Source organism: Giraffa tippelskirchi, chromosome 11 (genome assembly GCF_054371585.1).
Source record: "Giraffa tippelskirchi isolate mGirTip1 chromosome 11, T2T-mGirTip1v1.2.pri, whole genome shotgun sequence".
In the NCBI taxonomy this organism is placed as follows: Eukaryota; Metazoa; Chordata; class Mammalia; order Artiodactyla; family Giraffidae; genus Giraffa; species Giraffa tippelskirchi.
In genome coordinates this window covers 90,815,867-90,838,267 of record NC_137285.1, presented here as the reverse complement: position 1 = coordinate 90,838,267, position 22,401 = coordinate 90,815,867, and the positions used below count along the sequence as shown (strand labels likewise).

Here is a 22,401-nt window from a genome sequence, read left to right as displayed (position 1 = left end):
AGCAAGTATATTTCATTTAAACCTCTCAGAAAAACTGTATAAGGTGGGTATATTGAAAATGACTGATGAAGAAACATCACAACGATGGTCACTTTCACATAGGCAGTATCACAACCATTTTCTCTTCCCACTTTTTCCCCAGTTTGTTGAACGAACCTCAGATATTTACTGAATGAGTGAAGGCTTATTTTGAATGGATACTCACTATGATAAACTTTTTCTTTTCTACTTAGTAAATGTTTTTTTCTCACTAATACTTGAGAGGGGGAAACTAAACCTTTTTTAGTTTATTTATGGTTGAGCATTTTCATTAATAAATGACCATTTCACTTTGCTATCTGAAAATCACTTTGAAAGTATAATTTGACTAATGCCGTGGAAAGAGATAATTAAACTGTTCTTCTTGTAATTCTCACATTAATTTTAAACTTTAGTTAGAAAAGAAATGAACAAATTCGAAATTATTACTGACATCAAAAAATGTGCTATGATAACATCATTCCAAAGACTTTCAGTGTAACTCATAGCTCATGTTATTCAGTACATTTCAAATGATAGTAATGTGATGAATGGCTTAGATGCTTGAAGCTAGATAAATAGCTGTAAGGCAGTTCTACTAGGCCAGTGCCTTCTAACCTTTCACATACCATAGTACCTATGGACAGTAAAATGGTAATATATGTACAGCAGGCTGAGATAAACTGGTGGGGTTGATGGCAGCTAATCTGAGGTCTTTTGTTGTCCCAAAACAAAAGACCTGTTGTTTTTATTCCCCCTAAAAACTGAGAGAAAAAACATCTTGATGTATCTATTACAAACTCAGTGATATTGGGACCAAAAAAGGAGTCAAATTATAGCTATTCTGTTAGATATTGATAACAATTTACTGTGCATCTGATTGTTCTCTTATAAAGTGTTCTCAGGTTTTTATTTATTTATTTTTCGTCTAGGAAACCCATTACATGTGTATATAAGTTTTTCAGTGAAGACTATTTTCCCAAATTTAAAAACATACTACAAAGAGTAACATTGTTTTATTTTCCACTATGTAAATCTCTTATTTCTGGCTTAATAGAAGACAGCTTGACTCGCATATCTACTTTTGCATTCCACTTATGATGATAAATTATTTTGATTAAAGTGTGTGGGAAAGAAAATCTGGCCTTGCACAGACATGCAGTTGGAAAAGGAGTAAAATTTTAATACCTTTCTAATAATTTGTGGCTATTCTTCTTTGATACTGCATCACAACTTGACAAATAATAGTTTCTTAAAATTTTGTTGCAATATGGATTATGATAACAGTTTTTCATACTCTGGGACCTCAGGACCATCTGCATTGTTGCAGATTAAATTTAAGATTCAGAAGCAGTTGTAATTACAGCTGTTATTTATTACAGTAGCATTTGGAGAAATCCACATTCAGACTTCTGAAGTTTTTTCTCATGGTCACACAAAACACACTTCTTCATCCAGCAGTAAACTGCACAACTCGGCTCAGAGACAAGGGCTCTTACCTGGAGTCGGTTCCACAAACACTTTGTGCCTGCTCGGCCAGTCACGATATTTACCATAAAACACATCGTTTATACAGTCTAGGCAGACTGGTACAGCAGGATGCGGTGCCCTAGTCATACAAAACTACCTTATCAGTTAGTAACCTAGAGAACATTCCAAAAGTGAATTCCTAAAAGTTAAATGTTCAAGCCTGTAAACTTTTTTTTTTTTAGTGCTTTTCCACTGAAATCCATTGGTTTTGTTTTGAACGTTGCATTGCTCTTTAGCCATGCATGATTTTTTTAATTGTATTGACTTATCCACACTTTCAAAATTTGATATTTCATTATACAATATCAAAAAATTAATTTGCTAATATCACTGATCTCAGTAAAAGAAAATCTTGATATTGGGAAACTATAACTCTCAGAACAGATAACTTTTAATTTTTTAGGATTTTAATTTTCACTTGAATTTTATCACTGACAGCAATTATTGTCAGATCTTTGAAGGCCCAGGTCATTCCAGAAATTCAGGACAAGCTCATTAGATTCTAGGAATGACTACTGAATTCCTTACATCTGAATAGTCTTGGTCTAACAAAAATGCTTTCAAAATAAAATTGGTGTTTCCTTGAAGGAAATTGTTTTTGTTCAGTTCAAAAGTCAAACATTTGTACATCAACACAATTGGCCTTTGTTATGTACTTTACAGATGTGTTATGTATTTTATACAATATTAAGTGGATGTGTACTCAGTGTTTGAGATTTGATTTTTACTGCTTTATCAAGGGCAACAAACACACGACTGTTTTTGTTACTGGGAGGGGTGAAGAGTACAGTGTCAAAACTACAGTGCCAGGGCCTTGATGTGTGCTAAAATTAGCAATTTACCCAGCACTGCTTTTGCATCATCTTTACAAATATCAACACAGTGAAAAGAGTAAATATTAAAATCTCAGTATTAATAGTATAATGGAAATACTAGTGATCTCACAGATCTCACAAATACAGTGATTTCACAGACCTGGTATAAGCACCCCCGACCATGGGGCCATGTACCATGGGGCCATGTGCCGTGCTTTGAGAACCAGCATAATAAAGATGCTGAGTACATGCAGAGTAGTGTTTGTTTATGTAAATATTTTTCACCAGATGTTGGAAGAGTAGATGATAGCTTCTCTTTCCAGAAATTAGATAGTAGCTCCTTGAAAGCAAGGACTTGTAATTTTCTCCTTTATCTTACAGAGTGCTCTGTAAATGTTTGTTGGACTGAAATTTTGGTCAGAAATTAAACTGAAGCAATGCCTGTTGGGCTAGAGAATAGGAGACTGGGAGATTTATCCATATTTTTGATGTGGGCAGAGAAGAAGGAGAAATCTTTGAATCCCAGATTTCTGTTGTGGATGAAAGATTATAGGAAAACTAGGATCTTTCCAAGAAAGATAATTTAATTTTGACTATTACCAATTTGAGATGCCTGTGAGTTAAGTGGAGGTAAATAGTAAGCAAAGGAAAACAAAAGTGAAGTATAAGAGAGAACTCTGCACTGATGAGCTCAGACATGAACAGGTATACAGTAGTGAATGAAGCCATGTGTATGGAAGGATTTCTCTGGAAAGAGAGTAGAGAGGGAAAAGGGTACTGGAGAATAGCACTGTTTAAATGGTGAACTAAAAAGTGGAAATAGCCAAAGGGGTGGAGAGATACCAAGACAGAAAAATACTAGGGAAATTGAAAAATACGTACCAGTGATTTGGGTCTCCCCCTCACCGTAGTTAATCTATAGCAAACGTGCTGATATATTAGTGATAGAAAGAAATATTCTAGATAACAAATAGACCCCACTTTGTTGGTGGTGAGGTGATGCTGAGATCGGGTAGGCTTAATGCACCCCAAGTTATGAATGAGTGACAAACTGGGATTGTAAAGAGGAGAAAGGCTTTGCTGTTTTAGTGCTCCTAGATGTTACTAGAGAGTTTTCAAACTTGTGCATGTTAGAATCATCTGAGGATCTTCTTGGATCCATGGCTTTCATTCCAAATGTTCTTTGATATTTTTTGTTTTTATGGGTTATGTTCTGGGCATTCAGATTTTTTGAAGCTCACCAAATTATAGGAGAAAATGCAGCAAAGGAAGGGAATCACTGACTGTCTTAGGCAAATGGAATGAATTATAAATTACTAGTACGAGGCTTAATTTTTTAGGTAAAGAATTCAAGAGGTTGCTGGCATTTGTTTTCTAATTGATATTTTAAGTTTATCATGGAGACTTTCCTAGATATGTTTATTGAACATTATCTGCATACCACCTATGTACCATACACAGTATGTAGCATTGGAGTTTCAATTATGAATAATAGGTTCTCTCTTTCCAATATGGAGTTCACATTTCAGAGATGATTAAGTAAAGTTTAAAGAAAACTCAATATCTGTCTTTAATGCTAAGTTTTCCAGTTTTCTCTCATACTCAACTATCCAAAATGTATTTAATATTTCAGATGTTTGTTCAAGATTACTGTCAGTGAATAGGATAAAAAATTCAAATCTAGTGTCTGCTGTGAAAGGTCTGTTTGTGAAAATAAAGCAAATATGTATGACATTATATTTCAATATGTCACTCTTTTCCATCTTTCAGTATTTGAATATACTTCTTGTTCTAGAAATGTATTTCCCACTGTATACCTTTCCCAGTAAATATATGAAGTTAAAAATCTCTGAATTTTTCATTATTCATTTCTACATAAAATATTTTTCACTCAGGGTCTTTCTCAGTAATGTAGTTATCTGAACATAAATGATACAATGGTACAAGAGTTCACTCACATACTTTTCTAAGAGAAAAGAAACACAAGACCAATCATTTGGTCACCTGGAATGTTTTCCTTTTAACTCTTATTAAACTGAAGGTATAATGTAAATTATTTAGTCATCTGGATCAAAAAATCCCAGTTAAAAAACTGGAAAATAAGTGGATGGAATAAAAGTTTGTCATATTTCTTACATGAACTCTTTTTGTGTAAAATTTCATTTTTGACATTGAAAATGTTTTCAGGCATGTGTGTACATATGAACTTAGGTTTTTATATATTTTTAAATATAAGTCATTGGTAGAATAAAGTTGTTTTTTGTCTTTACAGTACTAGATTTATTTAATAAAAACTTAGAATGAAAAGAGCAGCCAATAAAAACTTAGTTGTAAGAAATTCCCAGTATGAAATTAGCTTTGGCAAAGAGGAATCTTTTTGGTTTACAAATATGCAAGGAAGGATTGAACAACCAAGAAAAGAATGGCAGATATACAGATGGGCTTTGAGAATATTGGAAACCAGGTACTCAGACATGGCCAAGCGTTTCTCTCCATCTTTTTTTTTTTTTTTTTAATTCTTCTAGCTAGCTTCATTCTCTCTAGCCACAGACTCGCTTTTTCCACATATCGGGAAACATGGCTACTAATACTCGAGTTTTAAGTTGACTTCAACTTTTTGGACCAGAGTCCAGAAATCCCAAGAAGAGAGCCGTTGTCTGGCCTTCGTTTGAGTGCCCTTGTGGGTCAGTCAGCTGTGGCCAGGTTTGTGAGAGGATACTAAACGAACACATCAGTTATAGTTGTAGCCATGTTGATGTAAGAAGAAGTTACCAGGAAAAGAGGTGAAGAAGACAAACAGTTCGCTATACTTATAGTAAAATATAGTAATGAGAAAGCCAAGGAAAGTAAATTAGAAAAAATAAAATACAGTGAAAAAATAGGGTGACCTTTATCACATATGATGACAAGTGTGACTGTTTTAAAAAACAAAACTCAATTTATGCTCAAACAAAATGACACAGATTAAAAGTGAAAAGTTGGCGGAGACAAGTAAGGAACATAGCAAATAAAAGGATGATGGAGGCATTACTGTCAGACAGAATAGTGTCATAGACAAATAGCAGTTTTGTATAACAAAAGAAGTAAGTAAAACCCAGCTTTAAAGCAAGAAAGGGAAATACCTAGGTGCCAGAAATACAATGATTTTAAGGCTGGAAGCCTCAGAGACGCTATTAGGAGTCTTGGTATCATACAAAAGCCTTAGGTATTAGGAAACAGTAGGGGAGAAGTTGGGATTTTAAATCCAGGTAGCAACTGGAGACAAAAACTTTAGGCCCAGATAAGTGATTGACTTTGGAAGTCTAATTGGAGAAAAGGAACTGGAATAGCTTAGCTCCCTGGTCTGGGAAGGAGGCTGTGGTAGAAAAGTCCCCTGTGGTATATCAGCCTAGGCTTGTTCTGCGTGCTCTGCTAAAAGAATACTTGAAGACCTGAATAGAGCTGTGCAGTGTTCCTCAGTGGAAACTCTAATTTTGTGAATATCACTTGAAGAATAATGTGTGAGAACTGCGTTTTTTCTTGTTAATTGAAAGGTTCACTCATATAAAGGATAGCCTCACCATATCAACTAATAACAGATTGTAGAGCTATAAAAATAGGAAGTATGGAGCTGTACAGAAATAGACATTAGTGAAATAGAAAGTTCACAGACAAGTATGTATAAAGATGGAGTTCTAGAAATGTACCTATAGATTGACATGGAGAAGTACTAAACTTATGGATTATAGTAGTTGGAAGGAAATTTGTATAATCTTAAATACTTTAATTATCAAGCAAGAAAAGAATGAAAATAATTGAATATTGTTAACACTGCTGTATGATATATAGGAACTTACAGTTATATGAAATTCATATATCAAAATATTTACATTTTTAATAGAAATGCAAAATAAAATAACTGGAGTACCCTGGGTTTCTTAATCAGAATGGCAGTGACATTGTAATTAATAATGGTCTGTATTGGCAAAGACAGGTACTTCTGATAAAAGTGTAAATTGATACCGCCTTTTTTTTTTTAAGGTATTTTGCTCTATTCAGGAACCTTTAAGTATGAATATTCTTTGATCTAACAACTTTGTTTTTCAATTCCTAACTGATCACAGGGAAATAATCTCTTAAGTAATGACCAAAATTGAGAGTCATTATCTCTTGGTAGTAGTTCTTCTCTTTGTTGCATTTGCCTTCTACAGTGAATATGTATTATAATTAGAAGCTTTTTGAGGGGCACAGTGCTTAGGGTTTTTTGGAGATCAAAAAAATAGTCCTTTTTGTGCTTGTATGTGTGTGCTCAGTCATATCTGACTCTTTGCAACCCCATGAACTGGAGCCCACCAGGCTCTATCCATGGGATTTTCCAGGCAAGAATACTGGAGTAGTTTGCCATTTCCTTCTCCAGTTTTTGTGCTTTAACTGCTTTTTACTCTATAATTGCATTCTGCATGTGATCTTAGTAAAACAAAAGATTGATAGTTAATATATGCCTTAGCACAGTTTGTGGCTTTTGTATGATTAGCTAAATATTTTTACCATTTATAAAATCCATGAAATGTTTTTACTATGGCAGTGTACTTTTTACTTGAATACCTGGCTCATTTCAGAGATTCACAAGATGTGTTTAAATAGATTTTTTAAAACAATTATCATGTGATCATAATTAATTCCCAAAGAGTGATCCTCCATCAGTTTTATTTTTTATTTAGATGAATTTATTCTTTTTCAGTAAACTTTTCCATGGATATTATCTTATAGTATCCATGTTTGTATTTGACAGCTATATTTTCTGCTCTGAAGAATCTTCAAGATAAAATTCGACGTTTAGAACTTGAAAGGATTCAAGCAGAAGAAAGTGTGAAAACTTTGTCTAAAGAAACAATTGAATATAAGAAAGTATTGGATGAACAGATACAAGAAAGGGAGAATTCAAAGAATGAGGAATCAAAGCACAATCAAGGTTTGTTTAATTATGAGGGAAATAAAACACTATCAAAATAAGTATTATAAAATTACTCTTTAAAAAATTACTCTAAAAGAAATTCCACATTATTGTTTTCTAGTGCTTAGTGTCTTCTAGCACTACAAAGTTTCATTATATTTGAGTGGATTTTGAGGAACAAGTGCTGATGTCCTGCATTAGAATTATTGTCTGAATGCAAGGCAGATTAGACTAACACAGAAAGTGAATGACTTAGGTCCTCTGAAAACACGTCTAGAGGTATTGGAAAATGTTTATTATATATATTGTAGATTCATGTTAACCAGAATGGTTAACACAAACTGTTCTGTGAGTGAGCTAATTTCTGTTTTTCTTTTTAGAACTGACATCTCAGTTGTTAGCTGCAGAAAATAAATGTAATCTTTTAGAAAAACAATTGGAATACATGCGGAACATGATAAAGCATGCAGAAATGGAGAGGACATCTGTATTAGAGAAACAGGTTTGTTACTTCACAGAGTCATTCTCAAGAAAAGTTAGCTATAGAGAAAATTAGGTAGATATAAAGATCTTTTTACTCAGTGAGGACTAATGGTGCTGTTACAAATAATCAGTTCTCCCTCTATCTTAAAAGGTAATAGTACCCATCATTCTGAAAAACTACTAGTGGAAGCTTTGAGAGAAAAGTGGTTTGTTTTTTTTCTTTCAGCAAAGCTGTAAAGAAAGTTTGCTTTTTGGATGACCCTCATACACACTGACACATCCTCTATAGCTTCTGCTTTGGAACAGTATAATAGCCCAGGACTGAAATTACTTGAGATCAGTTATAGTGTCTGAAGATTTGATGTTCTCCTTCCTTGTTGTTGTATTTGGTAGAGTTTTACTTATATTGGAAAAATACTATCACTTGTGTTTGCAAGTCATGCTAACTTCTTTGTACATTATAAAAAGCATAAGTAAGTTATATTATGTACCTTTCTACTTTTTGCCTTTTATTTAAAAGACTCAAGTCAGGTAGCATGTTTCAAAGTTCTTTATACTCTGAAAAGCTCTTCACAGTTGTTAGTTTAGCAAAAATATTTTGCTCTGTCATACCAGAGGTATTTTTAAGTAACCTATACATTTGTGAGAGAACATCTTCAACATCAGTCTCAAATATTTTTTTAAAACATACCTCATTTTCCTATTATAAATCTAGAATTTGAATTCATCATGAATACATTTTTGGCATCTTAATTTTATTATACGGAAGTTAAACATTTTGTTGGACACTCTGCAGTGTGAAAGAAATTGAATGCTTTCCACCTCAGTTAGCCTTCCGTTATAGTTGGAGATATTAGACCTAAAAGAAATACTGATTGCATGACGGTATTTAAGAGAATGCTTCATCAGTTCTTTAGTGTGAAGTATATTATAGTTCTCTTTACTATGCCATTGAGTTTATTGTGATCTTATATTCTTGTTTCCAGTTGGGTCTAACATTTTTATGTGATAGTTGAAGTGGGGAAGAAGGTGATCTGCCACATGATTGGAAATATCAAAATATTATGTACAGTAAGCAATATAGTAATTCTCTTTATTAGGATATTTCAGTCCACAGGTTAGAAAGCATCTATAAGACAGTAGTGAGATGTCTTGACTTATATATCTATTATACATAAATATGTCTTTGAATTAAGCCGTATTTTCCTCAGTAAACTTTCAATAATTCATTTAATAAGAATGGTTCCAATACAGAAAAAAATGTGATTTGTGCCAATTTTTAACTTAATATATTCTTTTAAGGACAGTATCCACTAAGGTGGGTAGGAGGAAATTGGTAGTTCACACTTAATTCCTGAGAAATGTATTGCTTTGTATTACTTTGTCATATTCAAATTTCTGTTAGTATGATGCCTATTGCTGTAGACTTGTATATGAAGATACACTGTTTACAAGTTCAAATGCTTAGTGTTTTGACTTTTTATATGTATACTTCAATTTAGCATATTTCCACTTCTTATTCTAGTTTAATTATTCTAGTTTATCCTGTGACTGTCTGTCATTAAATCTGATAGGTGACAGTCTTCAAATCCTTAACTGTAAACTTCAGAAAAGAAAAACTGGTGGATGCTTTACATTGAATTCAGGGGAAGTGTAAATGGTAGATACCAAAACCATGACTATTGCCTTAATTACAACTTTAAGAAAATCAGACTAGTTATTTTTGTGCAGCCTGTATGTCACGTGAATACTGTCAGGGTATTAAGTATCACTGTATAGAACCACATGTTATAATAGTATATGGTAAGAACATGATTTCACTTGTATTTGTTTTAATATTCCTGTGGTTCCATCTTAATAGTGTTTTCCTAGGATTTCTCTGCAGTATCTAAGTAGTTCTGTGGAAAGCAAGATAAGAGTTTTTTCAGTTTTTGTCAGATTATCATTCTGTGTTTAATATTGTTTCCCAGGTCTCCCTGGAAAGAGAGCGACAGCATGATCAGACACATGTTCAGAACCAGCTTGAGAAACTGGACCTCCTTGAGCAGGAGTATAACAAGCTCACCACCATGCAGGCCCTGGCAGAAGTCAGTGGGAATTTCCTCCTCATCAATGCATGATATTCGTTCTTTTGTAAAATTGGTCCTTTTATAATACCAGATATTTTACAGGAAAAAAGTGACTTTATAGCAACAAAAAAACATACAGGAGTTTTTTTTTAGGGAAAAAACGTACATTTGGAGAGAAAGTTCACATTTTACAGTATTAGTGTACCTAAGGAAGGAGTTCGTTTTGAAAATGTTGACAGATGAAATGTTTTTTAGCATCCTTAAGGCTTGTATGACTGTAAGTTGTTCTCTGAAGTATTTAGTTTTAATTGATTCATTTGGGAAGTACTTAATACCACTGAGATGGTAAGGTTCCAGATGCAACTTCCATGTGGCCTACAGGCCTTCATACAGAGGCTGTGTTCTTGGCCATGGATTTCGCTCATAATTCTGTTAAATCTTAAGGGAGAGTCATAGACGCTGGCAAGCCCAGAGCCATTACTAGGGTGAACTCACAGGCTTATATTTACCATGCTAAAATTTTACACTTTCCTATGTTGCTTATATTAAAATTTTACAAATACACATTGAAACTCTTTTCACTATTACCACTTTTAATATTTTTATCACTAGAAAAAAATGCAAGAATTGGAAGCAAAACTCCGTCAGGAAGAACAAGAAAGAAAGCGAATGCAAGCTAAGGCAGCCCAGGTAAGTTGAAGTGTAAGCAGGCAGGCTCTTCGCATTTCATGCTGTTCTTTATGTATAAATAGACGTAGATGTGCACTGCTTTATTTATATTTCAGAATGGTCCAGTATATAAATTTGCACTTAGTTTAATGTGAAAAATTTAAACGTTTTTATAGGCAGATAGTAAAAGCTGAGCGATTCTTTAGGGTTTTTCCAGCTGTGGGCTTTTGGTCAGCTTTTTTTTTAATCAGTAGACTAAAAAATATCAGAATCTATACACATAATTATATAAAACTTAATAGTCGTTTAAAACTTCTCACATTAGTCACCATTGGAAGTGTTTGAAAGCCTCATTCAGTATCCTGTCTTGTAAGTGCTTCTCTTTTTTGGTGGCCTCCAGACATCAGGTCAGTAGTGAAGGTAGTGGGCTGCCCAGTAGTTGGTGATCCATACTGATTCACTAAAGCCACCATATGAAGAAAATGAGCTCTGCTCACTCCTAGCCCTGGAATTTCATCCCATGCAGTGGTCACCGGGTGGGATAGGGGAGGCAGTGTGATGATCTGAGTTTTTCTCATAAACTCAGACAATTTTGTTTCATAGGCAGGTTTGAAAACCACTGTTCTAGACAACACAGACACATACGTATGTATATACATATGTATATAATTATATTTTTTAAGAAAAAGTTGAAAACAGCAGCCCTTTTTGAAATCCTTAGTAGTTGCTTGTGGAATTTCTACTGTATTAAATTAATGTAGTTACTAAGCTTCTAGAGAAAAGGGCTTGATTACATTCTCTGACATACCTTCCAGTTGTTTTGGACAGAGATTCTAGCTCCTTTTTCTTTAAGTGTGTGAGCTTTTGAAAGAGGAAGATTGTACTCTGTTGTCCAGCTGCTTTGTGTCTAGCACTGTTGTACATGCTGTGTGTGAAAAGAAGAAAATACTGAAACGGTGGTTGAGTTAGAAATATTGGCTTTAACTCATTAGGTAAAATTTAAGGACCAACCTCAAATAAGGAACTAAAAGACTCCAGGCTAAGTGAAAGGACAAATTATAGGACAGTACTTCAAGATAAAGTGAGAGAGTGGTATTGATTTAAAATATTGGACATATGTTCACAGATTGACTCAAGACATAGTTACACAGCTGTGATGTGTTTTTTAATCTGTACTGTATGATACTGCTGTAGGTTTTGTATAGGCCTTTACGTGGCATTGAATCATAACTTTTATTTCTTCAGTATTAACTTTAGGCTCTCATATTTTTCCTAGTTGCAGACTGGTCTAGAAGTAAATAGACTTATCTATGAAGATAAGGCAACTTCATGTGTTCCCAATACAAAAAGAATTAAAAAAAAGAAGTCAAAACCACCAGAAAAGGTATGAAAAAAGAACAATTAAGTACATACGGGTTATCGCTTGGCATAGTTGATGTGAAAGTGCTCATAAACCATGTGGTCCTTCAATCTTGGATGAGTAAATCTGTTTCATTCTAAGTTTCTTCATTGGGAAAATGGGGATAAGTAATACCTACTTCTAAATTTTAACTCTAACAGTGAGATAATGAATATGAAAACATTTTAGAACCCGTAGCACTGCACAAATATTAGTTATTATTCAGTATTGCAGTAATTACCCTTTGCTCTTAAAAGTTTGTGTGTGTGTGTATACATATGTACATGCATATAGACACACACACACACAGAATTTCTCTACTGAGACTGTAACTGCTGTTTCGTCAGGTACTATTTTTTTCTTTCTTAGCCTTTGCTTAGGGTAAGATGTGTGTTGACAAGTATTACTAGGAGCACTGGCCGTAATGCCAGTAGAGATACAGCGAGCAGGAGCCCAGCAGTTACCTGAAGTTTCAGGCTAGTCTTATTTAGCCAGCTCTCATCGTCATGTGAGTAAAATTGCTTTCCTCTTTTCTTTCCCATGCAGAAGGGTTCTAGGAACTATTTTGCTATACAGCCACATTATCGATTATGCTTGGGTGATATGCCATTCGTAGCCGGAAAGGTGAGTTGGTTGAACTCGGAGTTTTTTTGTACGACTTAGATCTTTGAATTAAATTCACTCATTTGCCTGTATACCTATAAATGGTGAAAACATTATTCTGCTTTTTTACCAAGGAATCCTAGGGTTGTAAGAGAGAGATGGAAGAAAGTTTTATAGGACTGGGGTGCAGGGGGAAGCCTCGGTGGGACACTTTAAAGCAGCTGAAGTGTATGTGGAAGGAAGTAATGAACAAAAGCAGAGACCCTGGTTTGGTGAAAGGATGGTTATGGATAGGAAAGGAAATAGGAAACTATATTTGTAGCACTGGAATTTTCATATCAGCCCTGTTGATTTGTATTTAGGTATAGATTGAAGATATTTAAATGAAAAGAAGTCACATCCTCTTTGTCCTCACATGCTTATTACTTAAGGATTGATTCTCCAAGAAGCAGCCATACATAGACTTGAATCTTAAGTTCCTTTAGTGCTTAAAAATGTGGAGATGGTAATTATGTCAGATATCAGCAAGTACTGGGTGATTTCTAAGAAGTGCTTAACATTGTGTTAGTTTATACCACTTTTTTCATTAATGTTTGTGCTGCTGGTTGTTTCAATACCTTGAATACCCAACTAGATAGTGAGTTTGAGAGGCTTGAGGAATAAATTTTATTTGTTTATTTATTTTAACCCACAGTAAATTCTCAGTGAAAGCATGGGGAAGGAGTAACTTCCTAGCTTTTCCTCTTGTCCTTTGTAGATGTGTGTGGCACAAATAATTCTTTAAAAATGCTGCCATTGGCTGTCCTTTACTCTAAATGGAACCTCTTCTTGGATTGCAGATACCTTTTGACCTACGTTTTTTCTTGTATCTGTTGCTCTTAACCATGGTTCTGCTTTGCCATAGAATCTTTGAGTTGGGTTGGAAACAGTTTCTCAAAGGATGACCAGCTGTATCAGAATTATTGACTATGCATTTGAAAAAGCAGATTACGAAGCCTTGCCACAGTTCTACTGAATCAGAATTGTTTAGGTGTGGGGCCAGTCTCAGTCTGATGTTCAGTTATATTTGGAACCTAATAACAGTTCCCTGTCCAGTGATTTCATTATGTAAACATTCAGCATAATGGTCCTGGACTCTGTCCAAACATCCTACTGATGAAACCTCATTATACTTCAGACAGCCCTTCCTTCACATTTCTATACGGCTTTACTTGGAAATGCTTAAGTGACATGAAATCTGTTGCTGTAAATTCTAGTCAGTGGGGTTTTTTCTGCTCTCAGGAATCCACATAGATGATGATGATGTGGATGACCCAGATGAACCCTTAACTATATGAAAATTTTAAAACTTTTGAAGATAGCTTTATTTTTATTCTTACTTTCTTCTTCTAGGTTACTAAATCTTTCTTCAGTGATTCATGATAAGATGTGCTTTTTGAGTTTCTTAACCACTTCATCACTCCATTCCTTCCTAAATCGAATATAGGCCTCTCAATGGGTGACTAGCACAGAATAGAGGGTCATGTTCTGGAGGTCTGGAAATTCAGCCTAGTATCGAATTCATGTTACAGGAAGCCATAATTGCATCCCTTTCACTTGTTAATTCTAGAATCAACTAAAGTTGACTTTTACTCAGGTCTTTTACTTAGTCTTAGCATCAGCCTTTCTAGGTCCTATATTTGAGGAATTGATTTTTTTACACAGAATTTTTAATTAAATGAAGTACTATAGGAATTGATTCACCCTAACCCATGTTAGATTAAAATCTAGTTGAGTCTTCTGTTGTATTTGTATAATCCCCAAATTTAACTTGCTTATCTTTGGTAATTCCCATTGAAGTCATTAATACAGAGATTGAACAGGGCAGGTTCAAAGACAGGGTTTTTCAACCCAAGGTCATCTTGTCTTTTTTCATCTTTTTAAATTTTAATTGGAGGCTAATTACTTTACAGTATTGTGGTGGTTTTTGCCATACATCGACATGACTCAGCCCCGGGTGCACATGTGTCCCCCCGTCCCCAACCCCCCTCACTCCCCACCCCACCCCTTTGGGTCGTCCCAGTGCACCAGCTTTGCGTGCCCTGTTTCCTGCATCGAACTTGGACTGGTGATCTATTTCACAAATGGTAATATACATGTTTCAATGCTATTCTCTGAAATCATCCCACCCTTGGTGTCTCCCACAGAGCCAGTATAACAGTGTTGTGATAGTTTCAGGTGCCCTGGGGTCTTTAGAAGTTATAATTTGTACTTTTTGTGAAATATTATTCAAATAGCTAAGAATGTGCTGTCAGTTTGAGTATTTCCCAAACTTTCTAGTGTGAAGGCCAGTTATTTATACATTGTCATAAACTAATACATTTGTAAAATGCAATAAAAGTGAATTGCTAGAAAAAAATGAAATTTAAGACAAAATACAAGTTCCAGTTTTTTCATTTCTAAATTCAATAGACATAAAATTATCTTAAGGAGAATCAGAAAAGTAACAGAAATAAGAATTTCAAAATTCTTTAAGCTCTTCTAGTTCCTTTGTCTTTCCATGTGAATTTTAGAATAAACTTCTCTACCAAAAATATGTCTTGCTGGAATTTTGATAGGAACTGTGTTAGTTTGGGAGAATTGACATCCTTGTTGATAGCCGTGAGAATGGTGTATCTCTTGTTTATTTAGATCGTTGATTTCTTTCATCAGGTCTTTCAACATATTAGTGCCATACCAGTTTTGTTAGATTTGTATTCAACTTTTTTTGAGCAGTTGTGAATTGTGTTGAGTTTCAACTTCAGTTTCTACATGATCATTAGTACTATATTTGGGCTTTGTATGTTAATCTTACATTCTGTGACCTTGCTGAATTCACTTATTAGTCCTAGGAATTTTTTTTTATTATTATTATTTACTTAAGCTTTTCTATGGCATCACCGACTCCATGGACATGAGTTTGAGTAAACTCCGGGAGCTGGTGATGGGCAGGGAGGCCTGGCATGCTGCATCCATGGGGTTGCAAAGAGTTGGACACGACTGAGCAACTGAACTGAAGCTTTTCTATGTGAAAAATCATGTCATATGTAAATAAGGATAGTTTATTTCTTCCTTTCTAATTTATGTACCTTTTTACTTCTCTCTCGCGTTACTGCACTGGCTAGGATTTCCTGTATCATGTTGTAAGTAACAATGATGAGAGTGGACATCCTTGCCTTTTCTGGTCTTCAGGGGAAAGCATTCAGGCTTTCACCAATAAGTATGATATTAGGTTTAGGCTCTTTGTCTATGCTCTTCATCAACTTGAGGAAACTTGTTGAAGGTTTATACCCTTAATGAGTATTGGAGTTTTTCACATGCTTTTTTTCATCAAGTGATAATGGTTATGTGGTTTTTCTTTCTCACCTTATTGATATGCTGGATTACACTGATTAATTTTCAAATACTGAACTATCCTTGCATCCCTAGAATACACCCCACTTGGATGTGGTATATACATCTTTATATATATATATATACACTCAGTCGTGTCCAACTCTTTGTGACCCCATCGACAGTAGCCCACCAGGCTCCTCGAGTGTCCATGGAATTCTCCTGGCAATAATACTGGAGTGGGTAGCCATGCCCTCCTCCAGGGAATCTTCCCAACCCAGGGATCGAACCCAGGTCTCCTACATTGCAGGCAGATTCTTTACCACCTGAGCTACCAGGGAAGCTGTGTATATGTTACTAAATTTGATTTGCTACCTAACCATAAAAACTGGGGTAAACAAAGCATCTGTTTAACTTAGCAGAATGGTTTGCAAACCTGGCTGATCAGAATCAATTGGCAAATTTTAAATGTGCATTTCTAAGCCTTGACCCTGCACCGATTGAGTAGGGAGTGCTGCTCAGGAATCTGCATTTTAAACAGTCTGTCTAGGTGATGCTTATGGAGCCAAGTTGGCCCAACTATCTGTTTATACATTGAAATTGCACACTGAGACAATTGCTTAGTATTCAAAAAAGTTTTGAGAAGGCTGCCAGGCTTTTCCTGTTGTTTATATGACAGACATGAACTTAGTGCTTCCTACCAGAGGATAGAGAAATGAATATAGGAACAGTCTCTATCGCCTGGAAGCACTTACACGATTTAACAGGTGAAATAGACACGCAAATACAGTTAACAATCTATTGTGATAAATGCTGTGATAGAGATAAATGCCATAGGTCATCTGAGACTAGACCAGTTAATTAACTGGAGGTTTTAAGACAGTCTTTATAAGTCATATATTTGAACTGTTTTTTTTCTTTTTAATGGTACAAAAATTGGCACATAAATGGCATGTGCAAATACAGTTTATTGAAAGAGTAGAGAGCAGGTAGGAGACAGTGGGACATAAGGCTGACGTGTAGGAGTTGCAGCTTAGGGTCCTCAGGGCCTTGATTTCTGTGCTGAGGTGTTTGTACACTTAGAGTCAGTGGGCCTAACATCAGAATGTATTCAATAGGAGAACAACATGACCAGAATAATATTTTAGGAGGACAACTGATAGCACTATGGAGTTGAGAGACGGGGAGCAGGGGGACAGACAGTTGGGATGTTCTTCCGTAACTGATAGAGGTGGGCACGTAAACCACGTGCATGACAGTAGGGTTCAGAGTAAGAGGCAGACTGGAAATGCACTTGTAAGGTCGGAAGTTTGTATCATAGGGTTTTTTGTGGGGAAGGAAAGAGTCTTTTTACCCAGGTTAGGGGGTAAAACATTTTTCCAGAAGATGTGGCTTCAGTTACTTCTCTTCGTCTTTCTTCAGTCCACTAGCCCCAGCCATGCGGTCGTAGCCAACGTTCAGCATGTCTTGCATCTAATGAAGCAACACAGTAAAGTCTTGTGCAACGATCGAGTAGTCAGCAGTATTCCTTTGGCAAAACAAGTGTCTTCACGAAATGGGAAGAGCAAGAAGTCAGCAAGGCCTCCCTCCTCTAGCAGTGTTAATGAAGAGCTGTCTGAAGTCCTACAGACTTTACAAGATGAATTTGGGCAAATGAGCTTGTGAGTTTCAGTGTTTTGTTTTTTTTTAATTTCATTTAGTTCTAAAACCTCATTTTAACTTCTTGGTGACTTTAATAATTCTATCATATTAAAGTACTTCAAGAAATATTTACTGAACACAGTCATTTTACCAACCACTCAACAAGTTCCTAGGACTTGAACAGATAACAGCTCTTCTGGGCGAAGTGTCTCCTTTTTCTATTACTGTTAAATGTTTTGAAGACCCAGGTTTATATTCAAGTTTTGTTTTCCTTGTTTGGGATCTTGTTATACATTGAATTTAGCTAAACTTAACTGATAAGTTAGGAAGTGAGTGAGTGAAGGACAAGAATCCTTCCTTCTCTAGACTTTGCTTTTCTACGTTATGTAATGCTCTGTGGAGGAGATAGATAATTAGTACTTTAAACTCTTTTTCCTTTGCCTCTGGTACCTTTCTTGAACTTCTGTACTATCACTAATAATATGGAAATTTTTGCTCTTTAAAAAAATTGAGTCACTTTTTAATGGGCAAAGCAGTGATCCCATGGTGAGGGAGATGAGATGTAGTGGACTTAACCATGTAACATAGGAAACCTAACTAAACCGCTTTCTGTTTTTTATATAGTGATCACCAGCAGCTTGCAAAACTTATCCAAGAGTCACCAACTATTGAACTGAAAGACAACCTGGAGTGTGAACTGGAGGCATTAGTGGGAAGGATGGAGGCAAAAGCAAATCAAATAACGAAAGTTCGAAAATATCAAGCCCAGGTAACTGTTTTCCTTTACTCATTTCTAATGATTAAAAAACAAGAGTAAAACAGAACAAAAAACCCTTTCCTTCAAATATATTAATTGATGACATTGTATCATAGATAGCTATAAGAAATATTTCCTTATTGTACTTATTAATTCAGTTCATTAGTTATTAAGAATCGGTGTTAAGCAGGCTAGGAAGACACTGTCTTGCAGTCTCTTTGAGTAGATTTTATCACCTGAAATACATCTTCAAGTACTTAATATATTTAGTGTTCTTATATGAATGAGATTTATCTCTCTGTTTTTGGCTGCACTGGGTCTTCATTGCTTTTGGTGGGCTTTCTCTAACTGTGGTGAGCAAGGCCTCCTCTTTGTGGTGGTGCGTGGGCTTCTCGTTGTGGTGGCTTCTCTTTTGCGGAGCACAGGCTCTGGGCCCGTGGGCTTCAGTAGTTGCAGTGCGTGGGCTCGGTAATGACGGCGTGCAGGCTGTAGGGTGCAGGCTCTAGTAGCTGTGGTACACGGGCTTAGTTGCCCCGAGACATGTGGAGTCTTCCAGGAACCAGGGATTGAACCCGTGTTCCCCGTACGGCAGGCAGATTCTTAACCACTGGACGACCAGGGAAGTCCATTTTCTGTACGTTAGATTTACCTTTTTCTAATTGAACACCAGCAGCAATTTGTGTTAGCCAACAGCTGAAGTAAAAATAAAGCTCCCTATTTGAAGTTAAATTATTCTAAAAGAGAGATAATAAAATTAAAAATCCTTTTCATAGTATTAATACATAACCATTACATTCCATTGATCCAGAACATGCTTCTTTCTGCTCAGACTAGTTTCTAGAATGCCTTCCTCATCCTCATTTATTTAAAATCTTTCTTGTCTTCCATTACCTGTGTGGGAGTTTTTTGCCTCCTTCTTGAGAACTTCCCCCCAAACCTTCTTGCTTCTTACATACCCTGTTCTGCATTTGGCAGCATTATCTTAACTTCTGGTATAGCACCAGAATTGATGTTTTTCCTCTTGTTTACATGTTTTTATGTCACTATACACTGTGTGTTAAATGACTAGTACAATAGATTTTTGAAGGCTTTAAAAAACCACTCAGAAAAAATATATATATACACACATATATATATATATACACACATATATGTATACACACACATATATATATATATACACATATATATATATATATGTGTTTTAGTTAGTATGAGAGTTAAAAATACCAGTTTTTCCAAGCATTTGTTGTTATTAATTTTTCCTTTTTCTTCCTTGCCTTGGTTTTTGGTATAGCTGGAGAAACAAAAGTTGGAGAAGCAGAAGAAGGAATTAAAAGCCACCAAAAAGACTCTTGATGACGAAGGAAACAGCAGCAGCCGTTCTACAACCACGGGGACCACAAATAAGGACTTTGCCAAACCGAGACCTGGAGAAAAAAGCAGGAAAAATCTTCAATTATTGAAGGACATGCAGTCCATACAGAATTCATTACAAAACAATAGTTTGTGTTGGGATTACTGACTGGTACCAGGTCATAAATTTTATTCAAATAATCTGTACCTCATCAGTCAGATATTGGCTTTCCAGATCTCATACTCTTCTGTTGGAATTAATTAATAGCAGGCATTTAGGGACCCAAGCTTCATTACACAGGCTTCTTGTGCCACATATCACATCTAAACGGAAACAGGGAGTAGTTTTAGAGGCCAAGAAGCCATACATAGTCTGTTTCTTTGTTTGAGATGAATTTGCTGTACTGAGATATTGCACTTTGTAAACAAATTACCAATTTTTTACTTGTGGGTGTGATTTTTTTAATAGTTCTATTATATAAGTAAAATTAGGTTTAAATTATCGAAGTATGAGGCTATCCCATAGGCAGTGTTTGTTTGACAAGTCTCATTTTTAAATCTTCCCTGGCATGAATCGCCTGCTTTTGCTTTTCAATGCAACCATTAAATATGCTCCATTTCGACTACTGATGGAGGTTTTCTGTATTTAAATATTTATACATATTTAAGAGGATTGCTTTTTCTTTTTGACATTACAGACATTGGTCAGTATTTAATACACTTGCATTGCTGTTAATTTACCATTAAAATTTTTAAAGATGCATTCATTTTAAATCAATTAAATGTGAAAATCACAAAAGCATTTTTAAAACTATAAACAAATTGTTTGGAATGAAGAGAGAAAGGGAGGTGTTGTCAAGTATATACATGTATTTTTAGATAATACCTGTTTGTAATCATGCTGTTCATTTCAAGGCATTATGGTTTTTAATCTTAAAATCCCTTGATTATTTAATTTGTGTACAGTGTGAGTGCAATATTAACTGTACACATGTAATTGTCATTGTTAATAATGTGAATGATAGTTTTGAATAGTTCAAGACATGTTAACTTTATAAATTTGCCACTGAAATCAATAAAGCAGCTTTTTTAAGGAAACACTGAAATTTTCCTTAGCAGCCTGTTAATAAAGGCTTTATTTGTTGTAATCTCTCAAAAAAATACATTTTTTAATAGAATATTAACCTCTTATGAGAAACAGTAAGAATATATGGTATTTAATACCTAATTTATTTGCCTTTTTCCTGCTTACATAGAAACCAGGTCCCACAAAACTGAACTATCTCATGGTATGTAAGACACTCTTTGTTGTTCACTCTCTCAGTCACGTCTGACTCTTTGGGACCCCATGGACTGCAGCACGCCAGGCTTCCCTGTCCTTCACTATCTCCCGAGTTTCCTCAAACTCATGTCTATTGAGTAGGTGATGCCATCCAACCATCTCATCCTCTGTCGTCCCCTTCTCCCGCCTTCAATCTTTCCCAGCATCAGGGTCTTTTCCAGTGAGTCAGTTCTTCACATCAGGTGGCCAAAGTATTGGAGTTTCAGCTTCAGCATCAGTCCTTCCAGTGAATATTCAGGACTAATTTCCTTTAGGATTGACTGGTTGGATCTCCTTGCAGTCCAAGGGGCTCTCAAGAGTCTTCTCCAACACCACAGTTCAAAAGCATCAATTCTTCAGTGCTCAGCTTTCTTTATAGTCCAGCTCACATCCATACATGACTACTGGAAAAACCATAGCCTTGACTAGACGGACCTTTGTTGGTAAAGTGATGTCTGTGCTTTTTCGTATGCTGTCTAGGTTGGTCATAACTTTACTTCCAAGGAGCAAGTGTCTTTTAATTTCATGGTTGCAGATTTTGGAGCCCAAGAAAATAAAATCTGGCACTGTTTCCATTGTTTCCCTGTCTATTCGCCATAAAGTGATGAGACCAAATGCCATGATCTTTGTTTTCTGAATGTTGAGCTTTAGGCCATCTTTTTCACTCTCCTCTCTCACTTTCATCAAGAGGCCCTTTAGTTCCTCTTCACTTTCTGCTACAAGGGTGGTGTCATCTGCATATCTGAGGTTGTTATTTCTCCCAGCAATCTTGATTCCAGCTTGTGCTTCATCCAGCTTGGCATTTCACTGATGTACTCTGCATATAAGTTAAATAAGCAGGGTGACAATATCCAGCCTTGACGTACTCCTTTCCCAGTTTTGTGCTAGTGAACACATTGACTGGACATTAAAGGGATTCCTTTTTGCCTGGGATTGAAATGGAGTTCTAGGATTTTATCTAGACAAGTAGCATGAAATGCAGTGGCTATGTGGCATAAGTGTATTAGGCCTTTTACTGCATTGATTATGCACTTTGGGACAGTGGTGGGTGGCATGTGTACAGTGCTGTGGTACAGAGGGAGGTGGGGCGTGGCAGAGAAGGGAGTGATGAAACAAGGGTCATTTCCTGGAGAAGGCAATGATGCCCAGACACAACAGGAATGACCTTGAGGGAGAATAGTTTCAGGTCAACAAGATAAATGAACAAAAGCAAGGATGCAGGAATCTTCACTTGACATGGGAGAATTGGGACCAGTTGAGTAGTACTTGTACATAAAAGTTGAGTTTATGCCAATGAGAATAGAAAGGTAAGCAGACAAGTGCCAGGAGACTGAGGAGCTTTTACTCAACCACACAGGTTTGTAAGTTTCATATCCCTAATCACAAAGGAAAAAGTACACCTGTGCAACCAATAGTCACAGGTAAAGTTAGAAAACATACTATAACTGTAGTAGAT

The 22,401-nt window shown here is 35.7% G+C and overlaps 1 protein-coding gene across 3 annotated transcripts in view; it reads left to right on the top strand.

Moving 5' to 3' along the window:
• Positions 1-20,722, top strand: part of CEP57 (centrosomal protein 57) — a 39,970-nt gene extending 19,248 nt beyond the window's left edge. For 2 of the 3 annotated variants that reach the window (XM_081545455.1, XM_081545453.1), the window contains exons 3-11: positions 7,135-7,314; positions 7,677-7,798; positions 9,750-9,866; positions 10,461-10,538; positions 11,794-11,901; positions 12,463-12,540; positions 17,293-17,531; positions 18,136-18,280; positions 19,566-20,722. In XM_081545455.1, coding sequence (XP_081401581.1) covers positions 7,135-7,314; positions 7,677-7,798; positions 9,750-9,866; positions 10,461-10,538; positions 11,794-11,901; positions 12,463-12,540; positions 17,293-17,531; positions 18,136-18,280; positions 19,566-19,793 — 1,295 coding nt within the window. In that variant the 3' untranslated portion in view covers positions 19,794-20,722. The remainder of the gene's footprint in view (positions 1-7,134; positions 7,315-7,676; positions 7,799-9,749; positions 9,867-10,460; positions 10,539-11,793; positions 11,902-12,462; positions 12,541-17,292; positions 17,532-18,135; positions 18,281-19,565) is intronic. The other variant, XM_081545454.1, reaches the window with a different exon arrangement.
• Positions 20,723-22,401: the final 1,679 nt, after the last annotated feature.